At 38.6% G+C, this 21808-nt stretch overlaps 1 protein-coding gene and 1 long non-coding RNA gene across 8 annotated transcripts in view; one reads left to right on the top strand and one right to left on the bottom strand.

Annotated features, from left to right (window-relative positions):
* Nucleotides 1-21808, top strand: part of TPK1 (thiamin pyrophosphokinase 1) — a 352058-nt gene that overhangs the window by 162617 nt on the left and 167633 nt on the right. For all 7 annotated transcript variants that reach the window (XM_086687735.1, XM_086687694.1, XM_086687725.1 and 4 more), the window contains one exon: nt 5844-5916. In XM_086687735.1, coding sequence (XP_086543861.1) covers nt 5844-5916 — 73 coding nt within the window. The remainder of the gene's footprint in view (nt 1-5843; nt 5917-21808) is intronic.
* LOC147582984 (uncharacterized) lies at nt 6971-8904 on the bottom strand. The gene is made up of 3 exons (XR_015244242.1): nt 8749-8904; nt 8189-8290; nt 6971-7561 (listed from the first exon to the last, which is right to left on the bottom strand). It is a non-coding gene; the product is annotated as an uncharacterized LOC147582984 (long non-coding RNA).

Consider the following 21808-nt stretch of genomic DNA (forward strand, 5'->3'; position numbering starts at 1 on the left):
CACACACTAAAAAATAACCAAAACATCTATTGGAACAAAAAAAGAGCAAAATTACAAAATCAGTGCCCCCAAATCAGCTGCATTTGTATACACAAGGAAAAAATTATCTGAAAAGGAAACTAAGAAAACAATCCCATTTACAAAATCATCAAAAAAAAAAAAAAAAAAAAAAAAAAGAAACAAAACGAAAAGCTTAGGAATAAATTTAACCAAGGAAGTAAAAGACTAGAACACTGAAAATGATAAAATGTTAATGATCTTATATTAACTGTTCTTTAAAAAATTTAATAAATAATAGGAAACTTTGGAGGTGTTGGGTATGTTGATGATGTAGGTTGTGGTCATGGCTTTATGGGTACGTCCTTATCTTTAATTTATCAAGTTATATATAGTAGTTATAAGCAACTTGTATGTAAAAACAAGGTAACAACATAGACATTTTTCTACAACTTGTTTTTTTTTTTTTTTTTTTTTTTTTTACTTAACATGGAGTAGACATTTCCTCTGGGACAGTTGTCAACTCTAGGATGAAGTCAACTAATCTTCAAGCTGCCTAATTTCCCTGTTAGGGTACACGATACTCTGTTTGACCTCTCCTGTATTATTGAACATTTAGTTTTTTTCTCCTTATTATTGTCATACAGATACCCTATGTAGTATATTTTTGTAGGATAGATTCTCAAGTGGGGTTGCTGGTCTGTAAGTTGTATTCCACTCAGGATCCCAGCAGTCTGTGCTTTTATTTAGCCTAGCAACACTTGTTCTTCCTAATTTTTGACAAGTTCTTGTGTAAGTCAGTATCCTAGTATTGCTTTAATATTTATTTCCTTGATAAGTAGTTAGTTACCATGTTTTCATATACTTAGTGCTCTTTGTATTTGTTGTGTGGCTTTTCCTTGTGTTAATAGCCTCTGACAGTTTTTCTACTGGATTTGTTTCCTTTACCACCTTGGAGTACTGTTTTATTTATATATATTTTAATGTTTATTCACTTTTGCGAGAGAGAGAGAAAGCACAAGCAGGGGAGGCACAGAGAGAGAGGGAGACACAAAATTTGAAGCAGGCTCCAGGCCCTGAGCTGTCAGCACAGAGCCCGACACGGGGCTCAAACCCACGGACCTTGAGATCATGATGTGAGCCAAAGTCAGACACTTAACCGGTTGAGCAACCCAGGTGACCCTGGAGTACTATTTTCATATATATATATATATATATATATATATATATATATATATATATATATATACACACACACACATATACACACACACACATACACACACATATTGTATATTTTGCATATATAAAAATATTACTATTTTATAAGCACATTGGTACATTTTTATACAGTTTAATAGGATTTGTCATTGTATGTTTTCTATTTCCTCAGAATATCTTTTGTCCAAAATTATACAACTATTTAAATATTTCTTGACATCTTTATTACATTTGGAGACTTATTTATGAAGACAGTTGAACTAATTGCTTCTAGATACACAGTCATTTTTCCTTATTATACTTTGGACCCCCCTTTTTTGCCCCCCTCCCCTTATTTAAGTTATGCGCTTTTGCAGAGAATGTTAGCTCAGATCTTAGAATGATGACATCATTCATCATAACATCATGCCTCTACGTCCCCTCCTTTCTTTTGATGGAGTACCATTTTTTCCCTTGTATCTACAGCCATACTCTTTTTCAACAATGTTCTCAAACAGTCTTCTAACATATTCCTTTAATCAAAATCTCATCCTTTTTTTAGCAACCAGTGCTAAGTGTTCCCCCCCCCCCCGGCATTTGTGATCCATTTGTAACATACACGGGTTGACCACATTAACACTGATGAATCAAACCCTAGGGGAGTGATGTGGTTGTGTACAGAACTTTCTCCACGATGAGGTCTTTTTCCGTTTCCTTAAATGTGCATGCACTTGTGGAAGGCTGGGGACGTAGTTGTCGAAGATCAAAGATGGGGCTGCCTGGGTTTGAATTTTGGCTCTAGCTCTCATTAGCCTTATAACAGGCTCCTTACTTAGCTTCTCTAGTAACATTTATGTTAGCTGGAAGCTTTCAACTGTGCTTGCTGTGTACCAGGATTTTCTAAGTGCTTTACATCGATTAACTCATCATCTCCACAACTGCTCTAGGGTAGCTTCATTTTACATGTGAGGAAATGAAGCTCAGACAAGCTCAGTCATTGGGACAAGCTAGGAAATAGTGGGCCAGGCATAATAGGAAGTTGGTAATCAGTGTTTCTTTCCTCCCGCTTCTTTTTCACTCGTCTTCTCCTGCCTCCCTGTCTCCCCCTTTTCCTACCACCTTTCCCCCTTCTGCCCCACCCTGTTCTTTTTACCCCTCTCCATGCCCCTCCGCCTTCTCCTCTGTCTTATATTCTTATCAACATCTCTGTACTTGGCGCTCACACATCATGTTTAGGGATGTTTTCTAAATATATCAGACTCCCTGTTGATTATTACATGTGATGGATCTTTAGCTCATTAATTAATCTCTGCTCCTTTTGAACTCTGTATTTTGTTATTAGTGCGTGGCCAAGTACGATAAGAGTTAAAACGTAAAAATCAAAGGAGGCTGCACCATTTATGGAGCGTTCGGAACACCTTTTAGTACCAGCCGGCCAGTGCCAGTGGAGGGAGGATCCCAGGATGAGGTGTACCGGTCTGATCGATGACAACAGTGAACAGAGGTGTGGTCAGTGGAGAGAGAATTCCGTCTACCTTTAGTCAGTTGCTTGAGCAGTCAGTCCCCAGAGAGTTGTGAAAATAATCTTCCCGTGTAAACTGTCTTTTATAGCATGACATCATGCTTCGACATCGGTGAAGTGTCATCCCCAGTGTTTCTTCAGAATGCCGAAGCACCATGGCAACCAGTGCCTCAGAAATGTGAGGTGGGCTTTTAATTGCTTGTGTCCAAAAGCACATTTCAGGAAGTTTCAAAAACTACGGTATTCTGAGGAAAGTTTACAATTACTGCAGTCATCTCAGCATGTATACCAGGTGTATTTTGGGCATGAGCCTTCTTAGAAATAAGAATCTTTGTTCATTTTTAAAGCATGCATGTTGTTGTAGAGAAAATTATATTAAAAGTTAATCAAAGTTTGTCATCCTTTATCAATGTAAGTTTGTTTTCCTGTTAATATTTTATATGAAAATATAAGTAAATCTGTATGATTGCTTTCCTTCATGATTTACAGTGTACAATAAAAAGAGATCTAATTGTCTTTAAAATTCTATATCCTAAGGGGAGAGAGATTCAGCTGCCTGTGTGTATCAGTTTTTATTTTTCATTTTTATTATTGTCAAAATCAATATGATATTTGGAAACTGGCAAATTGATTCTAGATATCTGAGGGACTAAAATTTGTAGAGCCATATAAGTCAGTCTTGTGGCTTGTAAACACTTCTCACAGTTTTGGAGGCTGGGAAGTCAAGGTCAAGGTTTAGCATATGATGAGTTCTACTCCCTTGTTCATAGATGGCTGTCTTCTTACTGTGTCCTCATATGGTGGAAGGGACAAGAGAGCTGGGGTTTCTTGTACAAGGGCACTAATCCCATTCACATGGGCATCACCGTTCTGAGCGAATCACCTCCTAAAGGCCTCACTACCCTGTAGCATCATCACATTAAGGGTTAAGACTTCAACATATACATTTCAGAGGTACACAAACATTCAGAACTTAGCAAGCACTTAAAACAATCTGTGACCTGTATGAGCTTTGTTGTATGAGTTATTGAATGTTGGCTGATGGAGGCATTTTAAAGAAAGTTTAAAAAATCAGTGAGTTTTTGCAACAGGAAAAACAATGAAGAAAGAGGAAATGGGCTATTTTTAGTCTTCATATGGGTAGGGTGCAATGTATTTACCTAAATATGTCTAAAATGAAGTTGAAAGTAATGGATGTGGTGGCATACACGTTTTGAGGAGACCAGTTTACAGGAAAATGTTGAAACCAGGCAAGTGACTGAAAACTTAGGTACTTTCCAATTCTGCCTTATTCTGAAATAAACTATTGTCTTTTCTGTATGCTTGATGTTCAGTGAATATGTCCGGAATCATTTAATGTAATAGTTTTATTAAATACCCCAAATTTTAATAGTTAACCATCGTTGGTTAACAAGAACAAAAAGGAAACAAAATCCAGCACTTTACGCAGTACAGACCAGTGTGGTAGAACATTCTTACTGTTTGTTCTAGGAAGACATATAACTCCGAGAAGACTTAACACAGATTAGTAAGATGAAGTTAGACCTAAGAAGTCCTATTTCCAATTCCGTTAAAACCTTGAAAAAAAATTGTTTGAAAGAACAAGGTTAGTATTGGGTTTTTCATGTTCATCTTTATTAATTTTTAATTTTTTAATGTGTATTTATTTTTTAATGTGTATTTGTTTGCACACGAGCAGGAGACAGACACAGAATCCCTGAGCTGTCAGCACAGAGCCCAACACGGGGCTCAAACCCACAAACCATGAGATCATGACCTGAGGGGAAGTTGGATGCTTAACCAACTGAGTCCCCCAGGCGCCCCTCAGCTTTATTCATTTCATCCTGAGGGCATACACAAGGTGTTCTGCGTCTAGTTTCGTTTTACCTCTGTCCCCAAAGCTCTAATTCTTACACCTTGGCCCTGCAGTGATGGCCAGGTCCATTGTCCTGTGCTTGTAGCTGCACACCATGGGTGAAAGAGGAGGAAATAGGATTTTCCCCCTTAATTTATTAAGTGGGTTGTGGCAGGTTACTTCCCCCTTTTGCAAGAGTCTCTGTGGAAATTTGATGACCCTGAATCCTAAGCCCCACCCCACCGGTATGTCAGTAAAATCTCTCCGGGAGCCTCTGTCTTGGCTTTTATGACTTAAAGATGTCTCCAAGTCCTGGGGCTTCAACTCTTTTGACATGTAATACTTAGCGAAATGAAACTTTAGTCTCCATTTAGCCAGAGATCTAGTCCATGATATAGCGACTTGGCCCTCTTGAAAAGACACACGGAAGTTTTATTATTCTTTTGAATCAGAACAGTTAGATAAATGTCGGCACATCTAATTCTCATGGTGTGTGAAAAGAAGAATATATCTGTAGGATGAAAGTAAACATTCCCTTCTTTACATTATATATATTTTAGAGACTCAGGAGGCTAGGGCTTTTTGTTAGAGCACTGCTAAATCCAAGGAAGCTTAATTTTTCCACACCAGGAAGAAATTCTACCAGGTCATGTGAATGTTTTATGTAAAGTAAACGATGGCAATGTATGTAGAGTGAGGTAGGCTTTCTGGATGAATTCTGAAAAAATGTAAATGGTAGAGAAGAGAAATAAGATACTCATGATGTAATTAAAAACTTTTACTTTGGGGAATTCTCTCCCTCTGTCTAGTAACTGACTTGTGTAGTATTTCAAACTTGTCTGGAAGCCTCCTGTTCCTAGAAATGTGTCCATAGGATATTTGGAAAATGTGTCTGAACTGATTCCGGCTCTAAAGGGAATGCCTAATCCTCTTCCTCGTCTGTTTAAATTTGTTGAAGTTGTGGACTTGTGTGAGGGCACAATAATGTAAAAGTTTGTATATATGTAGAAAGTAATATATAAAGATGGGGTCGTGATGTTAGGGTTTTTGAACTGGGACTTTTTCAAACCAATAATCTTCTTTAATCTCTATTTTTTAAAGCAGGATAAATATTGACTGATAGTGTGACTAAGTTGATGAATTATGTAGAGTTACTCTTAAACATACCATATAGAAACCAAGAGCGTAAGACATCCTATTTGCGTAGTTTTTCAAGGATAACCAAAAGTAGTCTTAATTAGTTGACTTACTTGGAACTCTTTCTTTCAGCTTTTTGCCTGAATTCATCAGTGGAGACTTTGATTCTATTAGGCCTGAAGTTAAAGAATATTATGCTGTTAAGGTAAACTATAAACTCTTTTTATATTTAAGATCTCTTATGATTGCTTTTCCTGTGTTCTTTCTGATGTCCTTGACGTATGCATAGGGGTTTACAAACTGGTTATTAAAAAAAAATATATAGGGGGGTGGGAGGGAGGAGAGGGTGGGTGATGGGTATTGAGGAGGGCACCTTTTGGGATGAGCACTGGGTGTTGTATGGAAACCAATTTGACAATAAATTTCATATATAAATAAAAAATATATATATATATAGCAATTGTAATGCACATTTAAATAGAAATTTAGAAATGACAAGTGGAAACCCAGTCTTAGAAATTCTGTCACCATCAGATGATCGTGAATGCTTAGTCCTTTAAGCATATATATTTTAAATGAGTTTATCGTTTATGTAGGCTCATTTAATAATAGGCTCATTTAATACTCTTGCCTACAACCTCATTAGTTAATAATATTTCTCACAAATCATTTTTAATTTCCTTTAATGAGTCCACTGTATTTAATTTAACCAATTCTCAATTTATTTATATTTAAGTTTGGAGTCCACTATATTTAATTTAACCAATTCCCAATTTGTATATATTTAAGTTTTATCCATTTTTTTGCATTGTAAACTAATAAAAACATCCTTGCAAACTGAATTTTCATAAAAATGCATAATTACATGTCCCAGAATTTGAGAACCATAGTTTTTTTCTGTAATATTTAGTTTTCTTGAAACTATTATTACTCTGTTCTGAATGAAACTATTCATTACAGCTTGAAATTAATAATGACATACAGCTTATTAACATGTTTATGTTATCATTCCTATTGTGCAAATATTCCAGAGATCCTTGTCCCTTATAAATGATCTAACTGAAAATGAAAGAAGACACGTAGGAGTGTATTGCGGTAATTGATCATTTGAACTTTCGCTGGTTTTAGAGGACATCGCAGAGTTTTTAAAATAAAAATTATAGCCTCAGCAATTCTTGCCGCACACCGCCATCTGTGTTATTCTGAACTTGCATTAGCAAGTCATACGTGTTTGTAAAAAAACAGCAGTTACCAACACAAAAATTTAAATTCTTTATGAGGCTTGGGGACGGATGAGATCAATTCAGAAAGAAGGGAGGAAACCTGTCATAGGAAGGAAAGAAATAAAGAGGGAGGGAAGGAAGGAAAGAAGGGGAAAAAGAAAACACTTGATTGCAGATCGGGACACAAAGGTCACCAGGTTATAATGCGTTCGCCGTGGTGATAGGGAATTTCTGGGGCCTGCTGCGAATGCGGGTCTGTGCTTGTTCCCTCTGCCCACCAGCTGATCAGACTCTCTATCAGCAAATGAAGACTGTTCCCAAGTCAGCGTTTGATATTCATGCTCAATTACTTTAACATTGGCATCTTTCTGTTCGTTCCCCAGTCTCACTTCTCATTAACTCCATACCTCACCCTCGTTGGGATGGACAGCCCTCAGCCTTGCTTACAATGCAGAGTGTTATAAATTCATAGACGTTAATCATATTTTTGGAAGCAGAAGAAACAGCAGGAGAGGCAGGGACAAACAGACTTAGAAACACGTTGAAGATCTGGCCAGATGTGACTTTCCTCCTCCTCTCTGAAATGCTGCTGGCTTGCAACAACTGGAAATGTCCATCTGATGATTCCTATCCAGGATGGGGGAAATAACAGGAAATAAGAGGAAGCCAGCCTCTTAATTTCTTACTGCAGTCAAGCATAAAGGAAAGTTTTGACTTCTTACTATTTGATGAATTTCTCTTATATTTCCTACTTCATTTTTTTTTAACTTCAAAGCTAATTTATATGTGTTAAGATATTTTTAAAGTAAGCGTAGCTCATTTTCTAATTCCTTCATTGCGTAGTTAACAAACTGGTTTAGTACAATCCAGTTTTTTCAAGTATATATGGGAACTCAGTTCTGATCTGTTCCCAGAGGGTCCCAGTGATGTCTTTTATGTAGCTAATGTGCCCTGTACAACACATGGTGAGTGTTTAGCTACAGCGTTAATAATGATGCTAATGACAACAAGTTAATGCAGTGTCTCGCGATTCATATAAGCCATTATCTCCAATTTAAGCAGTATTGAAGCTGCTCTTTTACAAACAAAAGAAGGTTATCTCTGCTTTCAAACACACTCCTCCCACCCCACCTGATCTGGGTTTTCAGTGCAGCTGAAACTGGGGCTCTAGTAAAGAAAGTAAAAAAAAGAAATTTAGAACGCTAAAGGTTTGTTAAAATTTTAAAGTGCGTTTTGTAGCCAACATTTACTCACACAATTTTCCCCCAGTAGATATGTCTTTGACGTATCGAAAAACCCAACGTTACATGATTATATAAAACTTGAAATTGGTCTGCCTGCTTTATTTCCGAGAACCTAAAATATAAAGTATTTGATTTGTCAGCTTTTAAATAATATATCCCACATCTTGCCGTCTTTATCAGTTGTCTGTTGTGGAATAAATTATCCTAACATTTAGCAGTTAAGAACAGCAAACTGTTTTTATCTCCCATACTTCCTCCAGGTGAGGAATATAATATGGAAGTCAGTTAACTTGGTGCTTCTGGCTCAAGGTTTCTCATGAGCTGGGTTTTTCAGTCATCTCAAGGCTCCACTGGGGCTACAGAATTCTCCTTTAAGATTACTCATGTGGTTGTGGACTGGTCTCATGGGCTATTATTTGTCACTGGTTCTTGATTGGAGGAGTCAGTTCTTTGCCGCTGGGCTGCTCACACCATGGCAAGGAGAAGGGAAGGACAAACAAGACAGCCAGCCCAGGACAGAAGTAGCTATCTTTTTTATGACCGAACTTCAGCAGTGATTCACCATCTTACCATCTCTTCTGCCAGGTGCCGTTAGTCACACAGACCACCTCTGGTACAATGTGGGATCAGATTCCACAAGGTTGTCAACACCAGATGGCAGGAATCCTTGGTAGCCATCTTGGAGGCTGATTACCGCACCATCTTACTGACTTTGTTCTGGCAAAGCCTGAGTGTTAGGCAGTGGCAAAGTTGTTTTCGTGATGTCATAATACATTCTTGGTCTTTATATATAAGAAGGAAGAAGAAGACTTAGCCTTTTAGAATTCGCTGTTTGATTCTTTACATGCATAACCTGCTTCAAGCAAAGTTACATTCAACAACCAAAACACTAGTCTTTATGTTCATAGCCCTTAATTATTTATTCCTTTGGGATTTAGACAAGTTGGAGGCAAGCTCTGGTCCATCACTTAATTCCATATGGCCCATAGGAATGCATAGGGTAGGCCTATCTTAATTTATTCCATAAAACTTTCCTTTTCAAATAGAGCTATAAAATCTTTGTGTTTCTCTGTGTTGGCTCAGTTCTTCCTTGCATGGTTCATGAATATTAGCTCAGAATGAGGAATGTCTCTTACAGATTTTCCCCTTGATATTTTTATGTTTATTTATTACTTTCTGACTCAGTCAGTGTGCCTTGACTGAAGGCTAGAATCACCTATTTCAACCTTCTTAATTATCCAGTCAGTCATGCCCACATTTATTTCAGTTTCTTGAGAACTTTTGAAGAAGCTGTTATCTCCTGTAACTCCCTAGACGCTTTGATTGACGTATAGTCTATGGTGTCTTCACTAGATATAGGAAGGAGGATTTTTAAGGATGCCTTCTTCGTATCAGGAGATTAAAGAACTGGTTGCTGTATTTTAAATGCCTTAAAAATCCAAAGAATAACAAGGTTTTTTCAGATATGTAGGTGTGTAGGATAGAAGTAAATATATGGTAAATATAATGATAAAATTGCACAATAATTAGGGGTGCCTAAATTATTAGGCTCAGTCGCTTAAGCATCTGACTTCGGCTCAGGTCATGATCTCGCGGTTCATGTGTTCAAGCCCCGCATCAAGTTCTGTGCTGACAGCTCAGAGCCTGGAGCCTGCTTCAAATTCTGTCTCCCTGTCTATGTCTCTGTCTCTGTCTCTGTCTCTGTCTCTGTCTCTCTCTCTCTGCCCCTCTCCTACTCACACGCTCGTTCTCTCTCAAAAATAAATAAACATTAAAAAAATTTAAACACAATAAAAAATTAAGCAATGTTATGTAGCTCAGTTTCCTGATGAAAAAACAGGCCCATAAAGTTTAAATGACTCAAAAGAAAATGGTAGAGCTAGTCAGAGGCACCACTTGGGTCAATATCCATGTTTTCTATAAAAAACTGGGACTCAGCTAATACTACTGGTTTTCAACACACTGTATCTTTGGCCTGTTGGGCAAGTTGGTTGCACAAGGTATTTAGTATCCATGGGAATGAATGCCAGTGTCACCGTCAAAGTGGTAACAGTCAGTGTGTTCACATTTCTATCTTGTCACTCACTCCTACCCTCAACTCTGAGGTGGCAGTAGTTGGGCCAGACCAAGAATGACCAAACAAACTGATCAATTATTAAGTTACATAAAAGCCCCTAATAGGCCCTAGGATTGAGCCAAGATAGAACATTGAAGAACCAAATCAATTTGGTAATAGAAAATTAGCAAGGGCATGGGTAGCCTCTAAGTCTATGAATGTCTTCCTTTGTGCTACAAATGAGTATTTTGGCATTCCAGAAAGTGTTGCTATAAACAGAAGACCATGTTTCAGACCGTGTGGTGAAAATGACTCTAGTTGTAGTCAGGAATAGGACTCTAGATTCAAGTTCTGGTTTTATCTTCTCTGTTAATCCTTGCAAGTCCTGGAATAACACAATATGGTATCAAACAGTGATCAGAAATACACAACATCGTGTGGGTCTACTGGTAAAACCACAGTAGAACTTGATTGAAAAGATACCCTGGTGTATATGATGAAGTGAGACTAACAGGAAGGTTGAGTTGATGCTAAAACACCAATTTGCTATTACAGACATAACAAGATTATTCTAGGCTACCAGTCTATTATTCTAGACTATTCTGAATGTACCAGAACTGTAAATTCAGGAGCAGAGATAGAGATCCAGACATACGGTCTCCTTGGCTTTCATTATATCTTCCTCAGAACTGAGGAAAGTTTATTTTTTCAGCAAATAAATGAATTATTGAAGAATGTCTTGTATTAAATCAATTTTTTAATGTTTACTAATTTATTTTCAGAGAGATAGAGACAGCACAGGTAGGGAAGGGGGCAGAGAGAGTGAGAGGGAGAGGGAGAGAGAGAATCCCAAGCAGGCTCTATGCCACCAGCACAGAGACCGACATGGGGCTCGAACCCATAAGCTGTGAGATCATGACCTGAGCCAAAGCCAGATGCCTAACTGACTGAACCACCCAGGTGCCCCTAAATCAGTGTTTTTGATGTTTTCCCACAGTCCTCTAACACCAGCATGACCATATCCAAAGTTTTGAAGTCTACTCTTGAAAGACAAGGGTAGTATGTATAAACTTTTTAAACCTGTGCTCCTTTTGATAAATATATAAGAAATATTACATATAATAGAAAATTGCTTATCATTTTACATCTCATCTTAATGGCTGTTACCTCAAATGTTTCTGTTATATTTGGGGGGACCAGGAATTTGGGTTTGAATATAACTTTTTCCAGTCAGAATAATAAGAAATTGACTTCTCATTGACCTTTGAATAGAATGTCTGATTTTTCATAAGTAGACTACCAATGTTAAGCAAGAAATGCTAGTGTATTAATCCCAATTTAAAGATGAGGACATTGATTCTCAAGTAGTTGGGATGGCAGGTAAAAGTAAGTTTAGAACTCAGAGAAGTCGGCTCACTACCACTTAGTCTTGGCCATTAGTAGCGTGCGGTTTTAGTTTTTAGATGTTTACAAATAATAAAGTCATTATATTTTCTTGAACTAGCTATGCAAATTATGTTTTGAGTTGTGCACTTACACATATGGAAGTCTTCCTAAGGCATGTGAAATTAAGTCAGCCCTGACTTTCTCATACACTTGTAATAATGAACAAATAATGTTATACACGTGGCAGTATTCTAAAAGTGCTAAAGAAGTATTTTAATATAAGGCCGTAGTATTTCGTTTTACTTTCTAGAGCTTTTTTTTTTAGTAACTATTCTCAGTAATACTGCCTTTCAAAAGATACCAATCCATTTATTTCTGTAAGTGTACAATTTATGAACCTAGATTTAATCAATCAGAATAAAAATTATTGAAAATATCCTTTTCAGTTTGATAATTGCTTGCGTCCAGGTCTATTGAAATGTCACGGAATCTCCACAGATGTTTTTAATCTCCAGTTACAAACATCTTTATTGGGGCACCTGGGTGGTTGAGTTGGTTAAGTGTCCAACTCTTGATTTCAGCTCATGTCATGATCTCACAGTTTGTGAGTTTGAGCCCTGAGTCAGGATCTTCACAGCGTGGACCCTGCTTGGAATTCTCACTCTGCTCTCTCTGCCCCTCCCCTGTGTGTGCGTTCTCTCTCCCCGCCCCACCCTTTCTCTCTCTCTCTCTCTTTCTCTCAAAATAAATAAACATTAAGAAAACAAAACAACCACATCTTTATTGATCTACGTAATTTCATAAATCTCAGTATTTTCTCCTTGGAGCTGTATCTCTTTCCCACTTCTGCCCAGCCACGTGCCAACAACTTTTAGATGTGGTGAAATCAATTTAGAGATGGCAAACTGGACTGTTAGAAATTGTAAGCTGTTAGGAAGTTTGACTATTATGCCAGACAGAGGAAACTGTATAAATATATAAAGCTCAACTCCATTGACTGGTATATTTCTTTAAAAAAATAAAACAGGGGCGCCTGGGTGGCTCAGTCGGTTAAACGTCCGACTTCGACTCAGGTCACGATCTCGTGGTCCATGAGTTTGAGCCCTGCGCCGGGCTCTGGGCTGATGGCTCAGAGCCTGGAGCCTGCTTCAGATTCTGTGTCTCCCTCTCTCTCTGCCCCTCCCCCATTCATGCTCTGTCTCTCTCTGTCTCAAAAATAAACGTTAAAAAAAATTAAAAAAATAAAACAAAAACCCTGAGTACAGTAAATTCTTAGGCTCCCCTTGAAGACTAATGAATATATGTTGAGGTAGAAAGGCTTTGTTAAGGGAACCATAGGCAGTTTCCATTGACAACTGAGTGACAGGTTCTTCACTTCATATTCTTAAAACCAGTGAGCTCATCCTTATTAGCATCTCACCGAGGGAACGATGAGACAGGCAGGGGACATTAAGTGAAACTGTCTCCAATCTACTTTAATTCTTAATGCTTTCCTCAATCATAGTCCCTTCAAATTGACGTTATTATAAATTGTCGACATTTTTCAAAGCCTGTTTTGTTTGGATTTGTTTAACATATTTACGGCATTTATAACTGTTAAAGAACTAAGTGCCTCACAAATGACCTCACCCTCCCTGCCCGCCTGTCCTTTACCTTACTGTGTTCTCCAGGGCCTCTGGACTCGGTCTCCCTCCATTCATTCATGTGGTTCCTGGGACGCCCCTGCTCCATCCCTTTCCCCTTCTGGGCTCCTTGCCCATAATATCTGTTGGGATTCCCTCCTTTGTACTTGTCTTGCTGAGTTTGATATAAATAATTTTGTCATAATTTTCTTCCTCAATCTCTGTTAGTACGTGATCTTCTGCAAACTGACGTCCGGGGGTGACTAATCCTGGTTCCCCGAGTAGGTGGTAGGCTCTCATTACAGTTGATATGAAGCAGTTATCCTGCTTTTAGAAGAGTACATGGGGCGCCTGGGTGGCTCAGTCGGTTGGGCGCCCGACTTCGGCTCAGGTCATGATCTCGTGGTTTGTGAGTTCGAGCCCTGCGTCACGCTCTGTGCTGACAGCTCGGAGCGTGGAGCCTGCTTCGGATTCTGTGTCTCCCCCTTTCTCTGCCCCTCCCATGCTCTTGCTCTGTCTCTCTATGTCTCTCTATAATTAATAAACATTAAAAAAAATTTTAGAAGACAGCAACCTCTAGCACCACACAGCACTTAATACAAAAAAGATTGCCTTGATCAAATGGATTTGTGAAGTTTGACATTCTGTGTGCCCCTTTTGGAAATTCACCATGGGCAATATCATTTTAAGGAAGTCTGCCAAAAATCTTAATTTTGTTTGCCTTCCTGTTTCTCAAATGAATTTGACCACAGAGCACTTACCCTTGACCTACCAACACCTAGTGCACGTTGGCTTCCAGTGAGACTAAAGTGTATTTGGCCGTTTATAATCTTGTTTCACGTTTTCTCTACTTTTAAAAGTTGATGGGAAAAAATAATCAACCTGACTTTCAAAATAATAGTAAATGCCACCAATGATTTTAAAGTGATTCCAATATGCTAAACATTTTATAGGTACTTGCAATTATAAATGCATTTATCTTTGCAGCAAACTTTATCAGATCGGGACTCTTGGACACACTTTACAGATGACAGAAGCACAAAGAGATGATGCAACTTGCCCAAACATAAGCAGCTAAGAAATGGTTGAAGTGGGGTCTAACAGACATTCTGGCCCCAGAATCCAGTTTTCTAACCATTATGCCATAATGCTCTAGTTGAAAGGGAGTTTTCTCAAAGCAAAGTGAGGTCATGTTCTGAGGAAGTTCTCTCTGTGGCATTTAATTTTCCTTTCTTGGTTCTACTTCGTTCTATGTAATTGAGCAACAGTACCCAACTAGGCTACCTTCGGGCTGCCTGTCCTGCCCCCCTGTGTCCTTGCTTTTTGGGGCTACTTGACAGAGAGCCCTGGTGCGGCTCATTCTTTCTTTAGCATGTACAGAGTGGTTGTGAAGTAACAGCACCCAGGCCAAGAGCAGATCTCTGGGTCTAGGTGCGTACAGGAATGTGATAAAATAGTAGCTTATCCAAACATCCTAACTGAGGAAGTGTCTCTCTAGCGCTTTGTTTTGGGGGTTTCCACGACCACCCCCCAAGTTGGGTGATTCACTAGGAGAACTGACTCACAGGACTTGTCGTGTAGTCCTACTCATGGCTGTGATTTTTTGATTGAAGCATAGTTGACATGTAATGTTATATTAATTCCCGGTGTATAACATAGTGATTGGACAATTGTATCATCAGGCGGAGATCACCATGATAAGTATAGTTACCATCTGTCACCATACAAATTTATGATCGTATTATTGACTCTCTTCCCTGTGCTGTAGTTTTCAGCCCCATGATTTATTTATTTCAATACTGGATACGTTTGTGGCTCTAATCCCCTTCACCTGTTCTGCCCATCTCCCTACCCTGTCGCCTCTGGCAACTACCAGTTTCTTCTCTGTATTGATGATTCTTTTTCTGGTTTTGTTCATTTGTTTTATAGATTCCACCTATAAGTGAAATCATGTGATACTTGTCTTTGACTTACTTCACTTGGCGTGATCCCCTCAATGTCCATCCGTGTTGTTGCAAATGGCAAGATTCCATTTGTTTTTATGGCTGAGTAACATTGTCTTGTATAAATATGCCACGTTTCTTTACCCATGCCTCCACCCGTGAACACTTATGTTGCTTCCATAACCTTGGCTGTTGTGAATAAAGTAGCAATTAACATAGGGGTGTTTATCTCTTTTCAAATTAGTGTTTTTGTTTTCTTTGGGTGCATACCTAGAAGTAGAATTACTGGAGTACATAGTAATTCTATTTCTAATTATTTGAGGAGCTTCCATACTATTTTCCACAGAGGCTGCACCAACTTATATTCCCACTAACGGTGCAGGAGGGTTCCCTTTTCTCCACACCCTCACCAATGCTTGTTTTTCTTTCTTTTTTTTTTTGGTGATAGTCATGGCTGTGATTTATTAAAGTGAAACGATACAAAGTAGAATAAGCAAAGGGAAAAGGGGGACATGGGGACAAGGTCTAGAGACAGCCAGTCACTACTTCAAGAGTTCTTTCCCAGTGGAGTCACACAAGATGTGCTTAATCAAATTGTGACCATACGTGTGAGGTATTGTCACCAGGGAAGCTCAAGGCCCCAAATTTTACTGGGGCACCAATATAGGGCACCTACACCCTCTGCACAGCATGTATCAAAATTCCAGACTCCCAGGAAGAAAACAAGCAGGAGCTCAGCATAAACCACATTGAATAAACAGGTTAGGCCCAGTGAGCCACTGCTAGCTTTAAAAAAAATTTTTTTTTCTTTTAAGTATAGGCAACTATTTACCATTCAAGTTCTCAGATGTGAGCCAAGGGCCAACCTTGCGGGCAAACCTTTTTTAGGATAACAGTCTGAAGCGTGCTATATTAACACTTTAGGGCACTCTCTTCCAAAAGAACTCTGGCTCTGCCTTTAGGAAGAAAGCCATCATTTAAGACCCTATGCTGTTCTAAAAAAACTTTTGACTTCCGTTAATGGAACTAGTGACTTTGTTGTTTGTAACGCTATAGTTTTTACTCAATGCCATGTTGAAAGGAAAGGTTATTTTATAACAAACACCCAGGGCAGTGAAGATTGCACTAGATTAGAATGTCTCTTTATGTTTGGGATTGAATGGAGAATTGAGACAAGGTTAAATTGCATTTATTCTTTTCTTTTGTGCATGATCTAGAAAACCAGAAGGAGAACACTAAATTATATCAGGCAACCTGTTACTTAGGGTTTTTAAGAGTGTAACTATGTGACATTCTTGCTGAAGAAATCATTACTCATACGCTGTCATTTGAGGATAAAAAAAAATCGTTTTTGGTTGAAAAGTGAAAAATGTTTTTAGAAGGTTGGTAAATAAAATGGAAGGAGCAATCTACCAGAGTATGCTTTGTACAAAAGGAAAGTGGGAAATGGTTATTTTGTGATTACATTTGTACAGAGTAGAAGACAATTTTAATACCTATATCAAGGAACATAGATCATTTAGATTCTGCGTGGCTTTATCTAGAGAACAAGTTTGGGCTAATTTTAGAACTGTATTTTTGATAATCCAGAGTATATGTCATTTTGCCCTCTGCCTGCCATGCTCTTAATCTGACAGGCAGTTTCTTATTACAGAATTCTGGTCAGTTCAGTTTAATGACCAATTATGGAAACTCATTATTAATACTTTAACATACTCAATTTTTAGAATACTCTTGAATATATCTGCCCAAAATATTTCCAACTGTGTATCAGGCTTGCATACAACAAGAGAGGCAACTTCAGCAGTAAATAGGGGATAATAAAATATGTGGGAACCAGAATTTTAAGAGTCAGTAAAACTCTTATCATTGCTTATTTACAGAAAAATCCACATCAGTAGTCTAATATGATGGGATAGTAAGTTATTTCACGTTTTCAGAGCCAACCTGAAAGATAATCTCTGATGTAGCTTCTTGCCTCCTTTCCTAGTTGGTGTTGATGGACACCTATCTCCCCTTCCAGAAATGTCCGTTTCTTTCATACTGTCCTTCATCCCTTCATTCCTTGACCTAGTGAACCACCTCCAGCCTCATTCCTGCTTCACACTCCAGGATTTTCCTTTCTTTTCCTTGCTCTCCCATGGATGTCCTCTTAAGGAAAATGACTTCTCTTTGCTATTAAGAAGCAAGTACAGCAATTAAATTAATTCACAGTAAGAAATTGGTGATGAATTCTCTTTCCTTCTATTATATTTAAAATTTTTAAAAATCTATATGTATTTTTGAGAATGAGAGAGACAGAGCATGAGCAGGGGAGGAACACAGAGAGAAGGATACACAGAATCCGAAGCAGGCTCCAGGCTCTGAGCTGTCAGCACAGAGCGCGACGCAGGGCTCGATCCCATGAGCTGTGAGATCACGATCTGGGCTGAAGTTGGACGCTTAACCGACTGAGCCACCCAGGCGCCCCTTCTACTTTTACATTTTAAAAGAAGAAACTCTTTGCCCTCCTATACTGCTAGTGGGAATATGTATTTTTATGTCCTTCCTAGAAACGAAAGCACTCTGGCAGTGTGTATATCAAAGATCACGAAAATTTTTCTTAGATTTTTCCCAGTGATTTCATTTTCTAGTAATCTAATTCTAAGATAATAAACTGAAATAAACACTTATATACAAAGATACTGATCATAAGGGTAAGTTTAATAGCTGAAGAAAAAGCGAATTGTGAATATAATGATAAGCATAGTGATGATATTATATGATGATATTATATGTTGGAAAACAGAACAAAGGAGAGAGAGATCGCTAAGCATTCATTGCCCATTCTCAGATGTCTGAGGCCTCTGAGATATCTAAGCCTTGGGCTACTATGGGAGTAGCTTGGAGTCAGGCGGGAGTCATGTCTGCTAAGAGTTAAAGCATTTCCAGGTATTTAAAACTGGAGAAAACCAACAAAGTCAAGGTTCAGAATAAATTATAAAGCAATTTTTCTGCTTAAAGCTGCCAAAATACCCAAGGTTTAAATAAGCAGGGTAGAGTACAAAGCATGGTTAAGAGTACAGGCCTCTTAACTCTGCCTGGGTGGCTCAATCAGTTGAGCGTCCAACTCTTGATTTTGGTTCAGGTCATGATCCCAGGGTCTTGGGATTGAACCCCATGTTGGGCTCCTTAATGAGTGTGGAGCCTGCATAAGATTCTCTCTCTGTCTCTCTGTCTCTCTTTCTCTCTTCCTCCCTCTCCCTCCCTCTCCCTCCCTCCCTCTTCCCTGTCCCCTGCTCTCGCTTGCTTGCTCTCTCTCTCCCAAATAGAAATTAAAAAAGAAAAAAAAAAGGTATGGGCTTCAGATCACATACAGTGTCCTCAACACTTGTGTGACCTTGGGCAAGGTATTTAATCCCTCTAAACTTCAATCTGAATATATTAAATGTGATCATTGCGTTTACCTTATAAAGGGTATTGTGGGGATTCAAGACTAATTCAGGTAAAGTGACTAAATATCTCCCATAACAATGTGTTTGTATTAATGTTATTTAATGAGGAAGACAATTATCAGCAGGTGGCAATGTTAACATTCTAATTTTAAGACACTTTTCGGGGCACCTGGGTGGCTCAGTCGGTTAAGCGCCTGACTTTGGCTCAGGTCATGATCTCACAGTCTGTGAGTTTGAGCCCTGCGTCAGGCTCTGTGCTGATAGCTCAGAGCCTGGAGCCTGCTTCAGAGTCTGTGTCTCTCTCTCTCCTTGCCCCTCCCCTGCTCATGCTATGTCTCTCTCTCTCTCTGTCTCTCAAAAATAAATAAAAAACATTTTAAAAAATTTAAAAAAAGGACACTTTTAAAATAATCTGATTTTTCGAAGAATTGGGTTGTATTTTGTTAGGAAAATTCTTAGTTTCTTGAAAAGCATCTTAGATTTTACAGGTACCTACACATCGCATTGAATTATGCTAGATGAGAGGCTATACGCAAGCCACTCCAAATAAATTTTCAGAATTGGTGTGCATGGCACCTTTGAGGAAATAACACTTCTGAGTTCTTAACCTTATACACTCAGCCTATAAAGTTACAGTAGAAGTCTCAGAGCCCCGTAAAATCTTTTCAGGGTAATTTGTGCAAGTCCTTTCTTGTCCTGGGTAGATGGATGGGCGTCGAATGACTTCACCGAAAATGAGTAAGCTAATAGCAGATTGGGGAATGTCTTCACCAGACTTAACTCCTTGCTTCTTGTTTTAATGAGGCCAAGTCTCTCTGTGGATATAGTGTATGAAATGAGTTGGTATGTTCTTATGATTTTTTTCCCAAAGGATCTGTTTTCTTTTCCATTAAAGAGTTTTAGAGGAGTCAGCATAGTATCACCTGAAAGGTGTTAAATGTAAAATGTAAAAACTCATTAACTTACGTTAGTTAAATTATTGGCAAACAGTAAATTAAGTAATCAGGAACGACAGTCTCTCAGCTTCCGCGTCGGTCTTTTGCAGTTAGGTTGATTATTGATACTCATTGCCTTGTAATAATTTCTTTGAGTTGTCAGTAAATTAAAAAATAGTTCAGTAAGCATCCCACACAAAGTTCTTTGGAGAATATTTACGATATGGGGCTTCCTCCAGTAATCTTTGATGTGCGGTGATCTGACTGCAGCAGCTGATGTTTCTAGAGATTCTTCTGAAATGCTGAGGTGGCCCCTTGGGGTGTTCATCACTGTGCCTGGGGCCTCATGTGCATGGAACATGGACCCTCAGCCGCAGTTTTGGTGTGCACGTTACTTCCGTTACAGATGAGGAAAAGGGAGTTCAGAAAGATTTGATCAAGGGCTGAATCTTTTTCCTTATATGAAATTCCTTGCGCGAGTAGAGAGTTTCGTTGTAGTCACAAAAACTAATTGTGGTCCTCGAACTGAGATTAGGTGGCAAACTTCAGCCCATAGGCAGATCTGGCCCACTGTCTGTTTTTGTATTGCTCACAAGCTAAGAAGTGTTCTGACATTTTTAAATGGTTGGGGGAAAAAAGAAATCTAAAGAATTAGAATAATATTTTATGGCATGTGAAGATTATATGGAAATTCAAATTTGAAATGTCAGTTCTGTTGGAATACAAATCTTCCTATTTATTTATGTATTATCTGTAGATCTTTCATGATCCAAAAGCAGGGTGAGTGGTTGGGACACAGGCCCTGTGGCCTGCACAGCCAGAAGGAGTTTCTGTCTGCCCCTTTCCAGAAAACTTTCCTGATCCCTGGTCTACACTGATCATTTACCTCAGGACTTTATAAGTGACTTCATTCATCACTGAGTGCTTACCACTTGCCATGCACTGTGGGTAGGTTCTTGTACGGGGATCCGAGAGCGAACAAAAGTTACGACAGACACCTTCATGAGGCTCACAGCCTGAAGGAAGAGTTGGGTTAATATTTTAATAGTAATAAGGTGGACATACTGTGTTTATGTAGCAACATTACTTTGAATATTTTAATACTCATAGGCTATTTATAAAATAGTGAAATGGGTTAATGTAATAATACAGTTATTTGGTTAATGTAAGCAGTTAGCACAACCCTTATTGTTTAAACCTTTTTTCTTTAAAAATTTAAGTTATACCACGCTCAACATAAACCTATCTCTTTTAGATGATTTGTGATTTTATTGTGATGAGGCTCATGCATTACATATATTGCATACATTTTTGTGTTTGCTATGACCTTAGATGTTGACAGTGTTAGAAACTGAAGTGAGCTATTGTCATTCTAGGACATGTTCTGCAAACTGTTCATTGCTAAATTTTTATTGAGTCCCTGATATCAGTTTGATTCCTTGTCATTTGTCTTTCTCTTAAGAAATAAATTACAACTCATTGTAAAACATTTCAGGGGGGTGGGGTGCCTGGATGGCTCAGTCCGTGAAACATCCGACTTCAGTTCAGGTCATGATCTCACAGTTCATGAGTTCGAGCCCCACGTTGGGCTCTGTGCTGACGGCATACAGCCTGCTTCAGATCCTGTGTCTCCCACTCTCTGCCCCTTCTCCTCACGCTCTCACATTCTCTCTCTCTCAAAAATAAATAAACATTAGGAAAAAAAATATTCTGAGTTCCTTATGCAGTACTTTCGTAGTGCTTCATTTGTTAGCCTTAATGTACAATTGGTAATTCTCTTCCCTCATTGGATGTTAACTACGTTAATGTTATTGTGGGATTTTAGTTTCCTTAATTGCATATGAAGCACTAGCATATGTCACCTCTTTAAGAATCTGTGTCAGTCATGCCCTAAAACAAAAGTGTTACATGATTTTCTTAGGGCAGCTGTGGAATGATACCCGGAAAAATAATTGGCAATGTTGCTTTTCTGTATTATGCTTATTGTCTAAGGCTGATCCACATTTGTATTTTAGAGAAGCATTCCATTAGTGCCATGAGGAGAGAGACGGTGTTAATCCGTCCATCGTTATTCTGTCCATCAAATCTCTGTCGACTGCTTGAAATGCACCTGTACTGCCCCTGCGACTGACATGCAGGTGCCGACGGCTGCTCAAGGAGGCTTGAGTCTTCCCTCCCTGAGCGGACATCCAGAATTCCCAAAGTGTAGTAGGCAAAGATTGGCCAGACGAGAATTTGTGTGTGTGTGCGTGCG

Source organism: Puma concolor, chromosome A2, assembly GCF_028749965.1.
Source record: "Puma concolor isolate L17-30 chromosome A2, mPumCon1.1.hap2, whole genome shotgun sequence".
NCBI classification, from domain to species: Eukaryota; Metazoa; Chordata; class Mammalia; order Carnivora; family Felidae; genus Puma; species Puma concolor.